The following is a 14,640-nucleotide window of genomic DNA, read 5'->3' as shown; positions in this document are numbered from 1 at the left end:
TTCCTCCTTTCTGACACAGCAGATTCTTGCCAGTAATTGTACTTACTGATTATATACTGTTAAAAATTAAGTGGGAATTTTTTCTATGCATTTCAAGTATATTGATATATGTACATTTAATATATGATGTATATTGATCATTATAACAGATTTTTCCGTAGAAGAGATTTTTCTCTTGCTTATACTACTTTTGTCTTTTCTCTGTTGTCTTTTATCAATAGTGAAAATTGTGTTCTTGTATATAAGTTTAGGAAATGTTACAATTTTATATCTGATCTTGATCTGTATAGAGGGGATATTGAGGGCCATCTAAATGATGTTTTTATACTTAAGTATAAAAATATAACACTAACATTCAGGGGTGGCTCAGTCGGTGGAGCGTGTGCTCTTGATCTCTGGGTTGTAGGTTCAACCCCATGTTGAGTGTAGAGATTGCTTAAAAACTAAAATCTTAAAATAAAAATAAAACATTTTAAAAAATTACACTAACATTGAAGTTTTTCTGTGTATTTTTTTGAGAGGGAAAATTGCTTTTAGATTTCTGTTGGATTCTGATCTGTCAATTTGTACTAGTGTATGAGTTAAAATTCTACAAAATTTAAAGGTATTAGGTGCAGATTTCCTCTTAAGACCATAATCATGGCCAATTCTTATTTTATATGAAATAATTCTTTTTTTTTTAAGTTTATTTATTTATTTTGAGAGAGACAGAGACACCACAAGTGGGGAGGGGCAGAGAGAGAGAGAGAGAGAGAGGGAGAGAGAATCCCAAGCAGGCTCCACATGGCCAGTGCAGAGCCCAGTGTGGGGCTCAAACCACGAAGCCATAAGATTATGACCTGAGCCAAAACCAAGAGTCAGACACTTAACCGACTGAGGTACCCAGGCACTCCTTATCTGAAATAATTCTGACTTTTTGTATATTTCCTTCTCACACTTCTGTTTTAGAAGGATTATCAAAACACAGAGGAAGTATGTCAGTTAAGGACTTTGGTAAATAACTTGCAGGAGTTGATCACATTGCATAGGAAATACAACTGCAAACTGGCCCTCTCTGATTTTGAGAAGGTAAAAGTCTAGACTTATCAGAAGTATTATTAGTTTTTAATCACAGCCACTATGGCTAGAGCTTGCATCTATACCATCTTTCTTTTGGCATCCAGGAGAATGCAACCACCATTGTGTTCCGGATGTTTGATAAAGTGTTAGCCCCAGAGCTGATTCCTTCCATCTTAGAGAAGTTTATAAGAGTTTACATGAGGGAACATGGCTTGCAAGAGGAGGAACTTCTCCTGCTCTACATAGAGGTAACTTCTTTAGATCTAGTCTTTTTTCCTTGCCTCTGTGCAATGTGTCATTATATTAAACATTTAACCTTTAAGAAATGTCATACTTTACCATTAGGATTTATGCAGCATGTTGTATTGGCAAGGTTATGTGGGATAACTGCCACTGATTGATGGTAACCTTGGGCAAATGGGATAATTAATTATTCTTCCAAATTGTTATTGTGAAATAATAGGAGCATAAGCTCAACAAATGTTAGCAATTATTTTCACACATTAATAAGCTGCAATAATCTTATTTGTAAATTCTTCAAGAATGTTTCCTTCTTAAGTTTTCTGTACCATATAAAACTAAAGGCCAAGGCTTTGGCAATTTTGTCTTTCTCGAGTATTGTTTAACATTCATGGCTAAGTAGTTTTTGTTTTTGTTTTTGTTTTTTTTTTCATGTCCATAAAAGCTATTTATCTGTGTTTTACTTTTTGTGTATGTGAGAGTTTTAAATAAAAAAATATATATGTTTATCCCCTTTTAGGATTTATTGAAGAGATGTAGCTCAAAGTCCACCTCACTCTTTGAAACTGCATGGGAAGCAAAAGCCATGGCAGTAATAGGATGTTTATCTGACACAGATGTAAGTATGTCGTGACCGTGCAGATTTTCCTTTTGAGCGTTGCATCTTGTCTTAAAACTTTTACTCTAATCACAAAAGCAACACATATTTGTTTAAAAAATTTTTTTCAGGGCGCCTGGGTGTCTCAGTCGGTTAAGCGGCCAACTTTGGCTCAGGTCGTGATCTCGCGGTCCGTGAGTTCGAGCCCCGCGTTGGGCTCTGTGCTGACAGCTCAGAGCCTGGAGCCTGTTTCAGATTCTGTGTCTCCCTCTCCCTGACCCTCCCCCGTTCATGCCCTGTCTCTCTCTTGTCTCAAAAATAAATCAACGTTAAAAAAAAAAAATTTAAAAATAAATAAATAAATAAAAATAAAAAATTTTTTTCTTTAATGTGTATTTATTTTTGAGAGACAAAGACAGAGCATGAGTGGGGGAGGGGCAGAGAGAGGAAGACACAGAATCCGAAGCAGGTTCCAGGCTCTGAGCTGCCAGCATAGAGCCCAATGCAGGGCTCAAACTCACAAACCATGAGATCATGACCTGAGCCGAAGTTGGACGCTTAACCAACTGAGCCACCCAGGTGCCCTGCAACACAATATTTGCTAAGGAGAATTTGTGAGGTTTGGAAAAAGAATTTAAAAAAAAGAAAAAAAACCCCAAAATTCCATTTTCTTTAATTATAAAAAGTAAAAACTTTCTCATCCCGTTCTTAGAAGAACTATCGTGGATGATGGGATGCATATATTTCTAGGCTTTTCTATGATAATACAAACATGGAAACATTTTTTTTTTTGAAACATTTTTTATTTTGACTTCTCACTGTTACTGGACACCATCATAAAAATATGAATAAAATCCTGAAAAATATTTTTAAACAGAGACTAGAGTCTGTAGGAATAGAGGTATATGATTTAACTTTCAGCAGAGAAAATATTTTTCTGAGTTTTTCTAAATAATAAAATTGTACTTTATGTGTGAAAACTGAAAGAAATATGTATTTTTGCAATCAGAGGGCATATTCTCAGAGTACCGCACAGTGGATATAAGACATCTACTGTAGATTAGACAGTGTCATTAATTTGCATGAGACATAAATCTGAGGCCTCTTCATGATTGGTGTGTGTGTATCTTTGTAGCTCATATTTGATGCTGTGCTTAAGATCATGTACGCTGCGGTGGTTCCCTGGAGCGTGGCTGTGGAGCAGCTGGTGAGACAGCATTTAGAGATGGACCATCCCAAGTAAGATGACAGTCTCCCAAATAGTTGTTTTGGTGTTGGATAAACCTCATGTTTTCACTTGACATCTATTTATGATTTTCTTTCCTTTACTGTGTCCCTTATTATTAATTAAAAAAATACAATCCATGTTAATATCAACAATTTCCTTTTAGGGTCAAGTTATTGCAGGAAAGTTATAAACTAATGGAGATGAAAAAACTTTTACGAGGTTATGGAATAAGGGAGGTGAATCTCTTAAACAAGGAAATCATGGTAAGTACAATAGTTGAAGAGTCTTTTAACTCCTCTGTTCCATGTTGAAAGCAACTTGGAAAATGTAACGAGGACTTTATATTCTTAATAGCTCATAGGGCTAGGTTCCTCACTACTTTCCTTTTGTTAGACAGAATGTGAGTAGGATCTTCAGGGGTATCTGGCTGGCTCAGTCAGTGGAGCATGCGACTCTTGACCTAAGGGTTGTAAGTTTGAACCTCATGTTATGTGTAGAAATTACTTAAAAAAATAAAAGAAGACCTTTTCAAAAGGAGTGTATCAGATCATCAAGTTGTACACCTGAAGTATACGCAACGTTTATTTGTCACATATACCCCAATAAAGCTGGGCGATGGGGAAGAAGGTAGACAGGACTGTCATAAAATTCAGAATATAAATCATGTTTTAATTTTTCACACAGCTTTGTTTTTTGCTGCTTGATTTTAATTTGATGAGTACTTTGCCCTTACGAACAAAGGATTTCTGGGTTCTCTGAGATTTCATGATGAAGAAAGTATATATTATATATTGTCTGTTTCAGAGGGTGGTCAGATATATTCTCAAACAAGATGTTCCATCTTCTTTAGAAGATGCTTTGAAGGTGGCCCAAGCATATATGTTACCTGATGATGAAATTTATAGTCTAAAGATTATTGACCTGATGGATAGAGAACAGGTATGAGTTTTATATTATCCTTTCTTAGATTTCTTTGTCAACTAAATCTGTAAAAGCTCATATCAATCAAATTATCTGACTAGATTAGCACAAAAGAAAGTTACACCAAGATGAAAATACTGGATGTTAGATTGGCCGCATTTTTCATAACTGTAGGTTCTTTTTTTTTTTTTTTTTTTTCCAACGTTTTTTATTTTTATTTTTGGGACAGAGAGAGACAGAGCATGAACGGGGGAGGGGCAGAGAGAGAGGGATACACAGAATCAGAAACAGGCTCCAGGCTCTGAGCCATCAGCCTGACGCGGGGCTCGAACTCACGGACCGCGAGATCGTGACCTGGCTGAAGTCGGACGCTTAACCGACTGCGCCACCCAGGCGCCCCTTTAACTGTAGGTTCTTTAAAAAGTATTTAGTGACTGGCTCTTGGGCTTTCATACTATTTGGTTGTTATGAAACATAGACTCATGTTTTATATATGCTGTAGGACCCTTTGATTCCAGAGTAGGATGTTCTTTTTTTTTTTTTTTTTTTGTATTCTAAGTGTCTTTATTTTTATATAATTCGATAACCATGAGCATACTTAAGAGTCACAACATACAAAGGTTTGTATTTTAATTTTATCTTTTTGTTTGCTGTTGTCAAAACCAGAATTAGCAAATTTTTTAAAACATCAGACTATATTCTATTTTTGTAAATGACGTTGTTTCACCTTTAAGTAGAAAAGGAAGAGGTAAGTCCAAACTTTCCAAACTGTCCTTTACACTTTTCTTCCTTTCAAACACTGTTAAAGGGTGAAGACTGTGTGCTTCTGTTGAGGTCTTTGCCTCCTGCTCAAGCAGAGAAAACTGCAGAACGGGTAATCATATGGGCACGACTGGCATTACAAGAAGAACCGGATGATTCTAAAGAGGTGAGATTTTCGGGGGCGCCTGGGTGGCGCAGTCGGTTAAGCGTCCGACTTCAGCCAGGTCACGATCTCGCGGTCCGGGAGTTCGAGCCCCGCGTCGGGCTCTGGGCTGATGGCTCAGAGCCTGGAGCCTGTTTCCGATTCTGTGTCTCCCTCTCTCTCTGCCCCTCCCCCGTTCATGCTCTGTCTCTCTCTGTCCCAAAAATAAATAAAGGTTAAAGAGGTGAGATTTTCACTAAATAAAATATAGATAAATCCAATATTTATGGATATTAATCAACAGGATAGAAAAGATGGATAAGCAAAATATGAATATCTGCTCTTCTCATTGCTACAATGTTCTAATGTAAAAATCCCTGTGTAAATTCACTACATAGAAAAGAACCACATATGGCTGCCTCGGAGCAGTGGCTTGAGCCCACACTGAATAATCAAGGATCTACAAACCAGGATTAATTGAACTAGTTGTTGTACACAAAGGGTTTTCCATAAAGCCATGCAATATAAAGTATTTTGTGTTGTATAGGACGTAGTCATGACTATCAAATAATGTCAGCCACAGAACCCATGTAAATCTCAATAATCTTAGAATGTTGAATTTAGGAACAATTTTAAAAGAGCCACTTCACTTCTTGAGAGAGATGAGGAACCAAATACCTAATTTTTTCAGGACAGTTGAGGGTTTTTTTTACCGTTTATCCCCCATCCTGTGTCAGCAGTCCACTTTAGTAATTTTTTACCTTTAGGGAAATAAGTTTGGTTATTTTGGTATCTAATATTTGTTATACTGTTATAATGCTGGGGGCTTAGGTTAAATAGGTTAAATGAATTGTCCACTTTCCTCTTCACAACAACATTCTGAGATGAGTCCTGTTGTCAGCTCCTTATAGATTAAGTTCAGAAACTAACATTTTAAGATGAGTGACTTTCCCGGCGTTATTAGAGAGTGGCAGAACCTCACCTCAAACCATCTGATACCAAAGTCTGTGTTCTTACCCACCAGCTCGGACTGCGCCCCAGAGTGGAAATACTTGAGTACTTTTTGTGGATCTTGCACTTGCTAAGCATTTCACATACATCATGTCTTCAATTAAAGCTTTTCCTCCTTTGATTTTTCTTGTCTTTTTGTTTGTTTGCATCTTTTTCAGTCCTTTTTTTTTTTTTTAATGTTTATTTTCTTGAGAGAGAGAGTGCTAGTTGGGGAGGGGCAGAGAGAGAGGGAGACACAGAATCTGAAGCTGGCTCCAGGCTCCGGGCTGTCAGCACAGAACCCGACCAATGCGGGGCTCGAACTCACGAACTGTGAGATCATAGCCTGAGCCGAAGTCAGATGTTCAACCAACTGAGCCACCCAGGTGCCTCAAATCTTTTTCAGTCTTGAAGATAATGATTATTTCTTAGACTTCCATTCTCTGGGCTTAAACAAGTTCATTTCTTTTTAACTTTTCCAGAGAGCTTTTCCAAATGTTTTGTCAAATAAAAACTATTTAAAAAACAAAACCCAAGTGACGATTAATTACAGTGTAGCTGAGGGGTGCCTGAGTGGCTGTCTCTCTCTCTCTCTCTCAAAAATAAAAAAAACACATTACATATGTAAAAAAAAATAGTGTAGCTGAAAGGTGTGATTTGGGGATTTGCCTGCTCTATGGTATTTCTAAATCATATATCCAAGTGTTCATACCGGTGTTTTTCATGTTTACATTCTATGCGATTCAATTATCCATTTCTCAGCGGCTTGACTCCCTGTGATGACTGACTTCTCATTTTTTTTCAGCCATTTTACTGTTTTTTTTTTCCTGATTTCATGGCTTTTGTGTATTTGTTTGTATGTGTACTTCACTAGTAGTGAATAAAAGTGAATAAAAAGTACGAATAAAAGAAATATGTTTTGTTTTCTATTTTCCTTTTAAGGACAAGGCCTGGAGAATGTCTGTAGCGAAGACATCCGTAGACATTCTTAAAATACTATGTGACATCCAGAAAGGTACATTCTACGTTTGTGCCTTCATCTTTGTTTTGTGCCTAAGCTTGCCCTTTCCAGAAAGGAGCATCAGTGACAGCCCCCGTCCTTATCCTTGTTTTTTCTTGCTTTGTCTTCATAGACCCCACCCATTTTTCCTCATGAAAAGTCTTCCTTCCTTTATTCTTTTGATTAGTAGTGTAAAAACAGAAACCTCTAAAATCACCCGACCATTTGTTTATATGCTTCAGTAAGCTCTTTGAGGCTAGATTGGATTTCTTTGGTGCCTTGCACTTACTGCTCAGATTTCTCACTTATCGTTTGGTCATGGTCAGGCAAAAACCTGTTTAAACTTGAACTTAAGTAAAACATTAACAAAGTAACTCTTGGGGGGAAAAAGCTAAAATTTATTTCGGAATAACTGCCATTTCTCTTGTAACCCATAAGCTTCTCTTTTCTATCTTCAGAAAGAATAGATTTTTTGTACTTAGATTTTCTTACCTCAGCTTCTGAAAAGAACTACTGAAGACTTGAGATAAAAGACCCATAGCCAATTAAAACATTAGCTTTAAAAAAACCCTGATAAGGGGCACCTGGCTATCTCAGTTGGTGGAGCATGTGACTTTTGATCTCAGGGTCTTGAGTTCAAGCCCCACATTGGGCATGGAGCCTACTTAAAAAAAAAAAAAATCTAATAGGGGAATTTGGATGTCTACTATAACTTAAAAAAATTTAATTACAGACAATCTGCAGAAGAAGGATGAATGTGAAGAAATCCTGAAACTATTTAAAGCTGTTGCTAGCTTACAGGTAAAGATGTTAAGTTATGTTGAACATTATTACTTTACTGATTATGTTACTTATCACTGCATTTGACATGGATGATCAGTCCATCCTTCAAACTTTCTGTACTGGTCTTCAATAATTTTATTTTGTTATTTTTTTTTAATGTTCATTTATTTTTGAGAGAGAAAGTGCAAGTGAGGGAGAGGCAGAAAGAGAAGGGGACGGGGATCTGAAGCTGGCTCTGCACTGATAGCAGGGAGCCCGATGTGGGGCTCAAACCCACAAACCATGAGATTATGACCTGATCCCAAGTTGGATGCTCAACCAACTGAGCCACCCAGGTGCCCCAAGCCTTCGGGAATTTTAATTACAGCGTACTGGTTTTCCTTTTTTTCTCTCATTTGTGAAACAACCTGGGGTGCCTGGGTGGCTCAGTCGGTTAAGCATCGGACTCTTGATTTTGGCTCAGGTCATGGTCTCACCGTCACAGCTTGTGACATTGGTCACACAGTTTGAGATCTCGTGAGATTGAGCCCCAGGCTCTTCACTGACAGCAGGGAGCCTGCTTAGGACTCTCTCCCTCCCTCTCTACTCTACCCTTACAAACATATGCGTTTTCTCTGTCAAAAATAAATAAATAAAAATTTAAAAATAAAAGGAAAAAACAATTTTATGGAGATGTAATTCACATACCATACTGTTCATCTATTTAAAGTGTATAATTCAGTGCTTTTGGTATATTAATAATTTTTCATAATTGTGGTAACAATGTAAAATTTGCCATTTTACCCATTTTTCAATATATAGTTCAATGGCATTAATTACACTTACAACGTTGTGACCTTCACCACCATCTACTTTTCGTCACCTCAAGCAGAAACTTTTTATCCATTTTACCCATTTTTACCCATTAAGCAGTAACCCCCCGTTCCCCTCTCCCTCCAACCCCTGGAAACCTTTGATCTACTTTCTCTGAATTTGCCTTTCTATAGATTTCTTATAAGTGGAATCCTACAATATTTATCTCATTGTGTCTGGCTTCTCTCAGTCAGCATGTTTTCAAAGTTCCTCCATGTATCAGGTGTCAGTGCTTCATTCCTTTAACACCTGACTCAAGTTCCATTGTAGGAGTGGACCACATTTTGTTTATTCCTCTGTTGATAGACACTTAAGTTGTTTTTTCTTTTTGGCTATTGTGAGTAATGCTGCAGTGAACATGGTGAGCTCATCACCTGAACCCACTACTCGGACCCTATCTGTCTGACCTCAGTACCCTTGCTTATTCTACTTAGCACTGCCTCAGCAGCAATAAATAGTTAAAATAAGATTACTGAAAATAAAAAATATATATCCTTGGGGGCACCTGGGTGACTCAGTTGATTAAATGTTCGATTTTGGCTCAGGTCATGATGTCACAGTTTGTGAGTTCAAGCCCCACCTTGGGTTCTCTGCCCCTCCCCAGCTTGTGTTTTTTCAAAAATAAAACGTTAAAAACATATATATATCTTCTTGAAAAATCATGAGCTATATTGACTACACACAGAAGCTACATTCCTTGGGAAAAAGATGCACATTAAAAAGAGAAACTTCTTGGTTTAATCACTTGTATATTTATCTTTGACTAGATTATACATGGATGCTACATAATTCAAAAGGCTTTAAAAATGGTTAAAATGGTGAATTTTATGTATATTTTACCACAATAAAAAACTTACTAAAATTCTGTACTGCATGTTGTAAACAATAAGGAATTAACTCTTTGACAAAAAAAAAAAAAGTTTGAAAGAATATATAGTGAAAAACAAGTCTTCCTCCTATCCTGATATTCCAGCTATCCAGTTTCCCACATTAGATGCAACTGCTGTTGCCAGTTTCTTGCGTATTTTTCTAGAGATAGTCTGTGGTTATATAAGCATAAACATTTCTGTGGTTCCTAATAAAGAGGGAATTGTGACATATAATGAATAAAGTCTTCCACAACTCATCTGTAGTAAACATTCTATTTATTTATTTTTTTTTTAACGTTTTTATTTATTTTTGGGACAGAGAGAGACAGAGCAGGAACGGGGGAGGGGCAGAGAGAGAGGGAGACACAGAATCGGAAACAGGCTCCAGGCTCCGAGCCATCAGCCCAGAGCCTGACACGGGGCTCGAACTCACGGACCGCGAGATCATGACCTGGCTGAAGTCGGACGCTTAACTGACTGCGCCACCCAGGCGCCCCTCTACTTATTTTTACAAATAAGTATTTCTACATGATGCACCGCCTTTGGGAAAGATAACTAATATTTTTTGGGGAAAAGCCTCAGTTTCAAAATTTTACATTTTATAAATAACTGCACCATAGATTAAGTTATGCAGGCATCCAAAATAATATTTGTGAAGTCTGTAATGACAGGAGAAAGGAGAAATGCCATAGTGTTAACTGGAGAAGGTAACATGTGAAATTACCCATGTAGCCACAAAATGCTGGTGAAGAAAACTGAAAAGAAATACCAAGGAAATGGTCACTGCTTATTAGGATAACCAGTTCTCAGCTCACGTGTGTTTGCTCCCAGGGAGTACTTGGCACTGTGAAGGGAGTTTTGATAGTTTTTGATTGTCACAAGTGGTAGAAGGAGGGTGCTAGTGGCATCTAGCAGGTAGAGGCCAGGGATGCTGCTACAGTGCACAGGACAGCCCTCACAACAAAGGGTCTGGCAAGATTGAGAAGCCTTGCTGTAGAGCACTGCATCAAAACAGAAGGTCTAGGGGGCACCTGACTGGTTCAGTTAGAAGAGCACGTGACTTGATCTTGGGATCGTGAGTTTGAGCCCTATGTTAAGTGTAGAGATTACTTAAAAAAAAAATAGAAGAAGGGGAAAGAAAAGGAGAAGAGGAGGAGGGGAGGGAGGAGAGCCAGAAGAAGAGGGGGAGAAGAAGGTGATCTCACTGCCTCTTGGTATCCTTCCCTGGGCCTCAGTGGGATTTTTTTTAATCGGGTAAGAAAAATAAATTCTAAGTCTGGAGTTAGCAGCCAAAAGGAATTATTACAAAAAAGAGCAAAGCTGGTTTCTTCAGTCACCCAAACCTAATACTTAATTCTGTCACTTTTGCTATTCAAGGATTCCCCCACAATAAAGAATGATCTGACACCAAGAAATGGTGTCAATAGTGCTGACATTTAGAAAATCCTGGGTTAAGGGGCGTCTTGGTGACTCAGTTGGCTAAAGCGTCTGACTTCGGCTCAGGTCGTGATCTCGCGGTTTATGAGTTCAAGCCCCGCATCAGGCTGTCGGCTGTCAACGTGCAGCCCGCTTTGGATTATCTGTCTCCCTCTCTGCCCCTCCCTTGCTCTTGCTCACTCTCTCTCGCTCTCTCTCTCTCTCTCTTAAAAATAAACATTGAAAAAAAAAGGAAAAGAAAAAATCCTTGGGTTAAAATGTTTTTTCCTATTTTTCAAACTTATTATAGTATTTTTTCATAACTTGAAATATAAAGTCTTAAATTCTTAATTAACACGGGAGTTGTCTTTGAGGGAGAACAAGGAGAGATTTGAGACTCGCCAGTGGTTTTTAACAACAGATGAAGTGAGCAGATGTGGCACGCTGTCCTGTTTGCCTTCCTAGGAGAACTTCGAGGTCTTCCTGTCCTTTGGAGATTACAGCAACAGCGCCCTGGTCTCAGAGCTCCGTGAACAGTACATCAGAGCTCACGAAGTCACACAGACCAAACACAAATCCCAGAGCTCTGCAGAGCCTCCAGCTGCTGAGGACAAGAGCCCGAGCACCACGTCCAAGCTGCACAGACAGGCGCTGGCCCTGCACGTGTCCACACAAGAGCGGGAGGCCGAGCTGACCTTGAGAGCCTTAAACCATGGGAACCTGGAAGCAGCGCTGAGAAGATGCAGGTGAGCCCCGGCCCCGTGCACACGTAGCTTGTCTGAAAGGAACACATGCTTCCTTGACTTCTTTGGTAATAGGGTTAGGCCAGTGACCTTTTCATTTGCATGGATATCATTCTTGGTTTCTCGCCCTCAGAGCCTAGTTTAGGTCACAAAATGGTAGCATAGCAGGCAGGTAACTCACATGATGTGAGTCGTTAGGTAACCTAACCATGGAATTTAGGTTGCCTTGCCCTCTGACAGTTAATAATATCCCAAATAAGTTAAAAGACAAAGCACATTAGATGGCATAAAAACATTTTTAAAGAGATTTTATTTTTTATTTAAATTTTAGTGTTTATTTTCATTCTTTTTTAAGTTTATTTATTTACTTTGAGAGCAAGAGAGAGCACTAACAGCGGAGGGGCAGAGAAAGAGAGGGAAAGAGAGAATCCTAAGCAGGCTCCACACTGTCAACACAGAGTCCGATGCAGGGCTTGAACCCACCAACCGTGAGATCATGACCTAAGCTGAAACCAAGAGTCAGACCCTTAACCGACTGAGCCATCCAGCCACCCCAATGTATGTTTATTTTTGATAAAGAGAGACAGAGAGTGAGTCGGGGGCAGAGAGAGAGACACACACAATCTGAAGCAGGCTCAAGGCTCTGAGCTGTTATCACACAGCCCAATGCGGGGCTCAAACTCATGAGCCACAAGACCATGACTTGAGCCACAGTCAGACATGTAACTGAGCCAGCTAGGCGCCCCTTTTTAAAGAGGTAGTGTTCATATATTAATCCAAGAAAGGCAAATGCATTTGCTTTTGCTCCGAGTATTCTCACTTTTGACACTTCCTTTTTTCCAGAGACTTGTTTAAGTATCACCGCAATGCCGACACTGGGAAGTTGCTGTTTTTGACGTGTCAGAAGCTTTGTCACATGTTGGCTAATGACATTCCAATGGCAACACCCATGGGCCTCAATCTTCCTTCTGAAATACACGCTCTAGCTTGCCAAGCTGCCACCATCTGCAGCCCAGGTGACAGGGTGTATAATACAGTTTTGTGTTCTGTGTCTCATTTCACACGGATCTCCCACGTGTGCTGTCTCTTCACAATTGGACATTGCCATAAAGACAAAAGATCGTTCTCTCCATTTTACAAAGAGCCAGTCATAATTGATTCTCCATGGGGAATATTGTTTCAAAATATTTACAGATATTAACAATGTCATTTCCAACTGTTGATAGTAATCACTTTGATGGGATTGTGAAGTTCCTTGCCTCTCCACATACGAGGTTACATCTCAGCCAAGCTTATGTAAAAATTTAAACTGCATTATTTAGGGTAGTCAAAGCTATGTGGAAACCGTTCTATCTTGTGGCCTTCTTTAGAATTTGAATGATAATTATTAAAAGATTGTTTTCATTATTCCAAACACGTGGAATATTAGTGTAATGATTTTTCTCCATTTTCTTTCAGATTTTTTGCTAGATGCTTTAGAACTATGTAAATATACATTAACAGCAGTAGAGCTTTCCAGACAGTGCCAAATGGATGACTGTGGAATTCTAATGAAAGTAAATTGCCTTTAAATTTCTCTTTCTTAAACCAAATCCCTGCCCGCCCATTATGAACCACTTTTAAATCACTTGTATAGTTTATAAAAATATCAAATCTACCTCTTGTGGGTTTTTTTAATTTATTTTTTTTATTTTTTTAATGTTTATTTTTGAGAGAGAGAGAGCAGGATAGGGGCAGAGAGTGGGGCGCCTGGGTGGCGCAGTCGGTTAAGCGTCCGACTTCAGCCAGGTCACGATCTCGCGGTCTGTGAGTTCGAGCCCCGCGTCAGGCTCTGGGCTGATGGCTCAGAGCCTGGAGCCTGTTTCTGATTCTGTGTCTCCCTCTCTCTCTGCCCCTCCCCCGTTCATGCTCTGTCTCTCTCTGTCCCAAAAATAAAAAAAAAAAAAAAAAAAAAAAAAAAAAAAAAAAAAAGGATAGGGGCAGAGAGAGGGGGAAGACATAGAATCCGAAGCAGGCTCCAGGCTCTGAGCTGTCAGCATAGAGCAAGACGCAAGGCTCAAACTCATGGACCATGAGATCGTGACCTGAGCTGAAGTTAGACACTTAACTGTCTGAGCCACCCAGGTGCCCCTACCTCTTGTGTTTTCTTATTCTAGACCGGAAAACTCAAGGGCATGAAACCTCTTTTTCAGTGACATTTATTGGCTTTAAGTTGCCCTATCTTTTGAAATGTTGGGCCTCAAAAAAGGCATCTCTGGACATTGTCCTTATCTTAGAGTAACGGTTTAATTTAAAATGGCATTATCATAAGCCACAGACTACCCAGAGGAAGCAGACTACACAGTTGTATTTGACCATCCAAACTGCATTTGGCTCTAGTACATCTGATTCTGGGTTCTGCTTAGTGAAGATGGTATTTGTGTTTTGGAGTGTATTTACTTGGGTTTTTTCTGTGATTTGGTATTTAGACTTCCTTTGGAACTCAAAAAGATCCATATGAAGAGTGGTCTTACAGTGACTTCTTCAGTGAAGATGGGATAGTTCTGGAGTCACAGATGGTGCTGCCTGTTATTTATGAATTGATTGCATCACTTCTGCCTCTGGCTGGTAAATGTCACTTGTGTTGTTATTTTCTATGTATTTCTGCTTTATGCAAGTTTTAAAGTGTGGAGGTTTGGAACTAGGACCGCACATGGGAATATGGTGAATCTCGCAGGCACAATGCTGACCAAAAGAAGCCAAATACAAAAGAACACGTCATACTATATGATTTCATTCACGTAAAGTGCAAGGACAGGCTATAAAGAAGCCGTGCTGTCCGAAGTCAGGGGAATGGTTACTCCTGAGGGTGGATAATGACTGGAAAGGGGGAAGAGAGAGTTTTGGGTACTGGTAAGGTTCTATTTCTTGGTTTGGGTTCTGGGATGTGAATGTATTCACTTCATCAAGTTGTACATTTAACGTATGTATTTTTCTGTATATACTTAAGTGCTCTTTTTTTTTTTTTAAGTAGCAGATTATTTTAGAACATTATTTG

The 14,640-nt window shown here is 38.9% G+C and overlaps 1 protein-coding gene across 1 annotated transcript in view; it reads left to right on the top strand.

Moving 5' to 3' along the window:
• Positions 1-14,640, top strand: part of KNTC1 (kinetochore associated 1) — a 74,987-nt gene that overhangs the window by 26,892 nt on the left and 33,455 nt on the right. Inside the window, exons 25-37 of the mRNA XM_043557470.1 lie at positions 949-1,068; positions 1,164-1,307; positions 1,820-1,918; positions 3,033-3,136; positions 3,289-3,388; positions 3,930-4,064; positions 4,855-4,974; positions 6,883-6,955; positions 7,674-7,741; positions 11,326-11,606; positions 12,447-12,619; positions 13,062-13,159; positions 14,072-14,210. Of these exons, the coding sequence (XP_043413405.1) occupies positions 949-1,068; positions 1,164-1,307; positions 1,820-1,918; positions 3,033-3,136; positions 3,289-3,388; positions 3,930-4,064; positions 4,855-4,974; positions 6,883-6,955; positions 7,674-7,741; positions 11,326-11,606; positions 12,447-12,619; positions 13,062-13,159; positions 14,072-14,210 (1,654 nt within the window). The remainder of the gene's footprint in view (positions 1-948; positions 1,069-1,163; positions 1,308-1,819; positions 1,919-3,032; positions 3,137-3,288; positions 3,389-3,929; positions 4,065-4,854; positions 4,975-6,882; positions 6,956-7,673; positions 7,742-11,325; positions 11,607-12,446; positions 12,620-13,061; positions 13,160-14,071; positions 14,211-14,640) is intronic.

Source organism: Prionailurus bengalensis, chromosome D3, assembly GCF_016509475.1.
Source record: "Prionailurus bengalensis isolate Pbe53 chromosome D3, Fcat_Pben_1.1_paternal_pri, whole genome shotgun sequence".
NCBI classification, from domain to species: Eukaryota; Metazoa; Chordata; class Mammalia; order Carnivora; family Felidae; genus Prionailurus; species Prionailurus bengalensis.
This window is presented reverse-complemented; position numbering and strand designations above follow the sequence as displayed.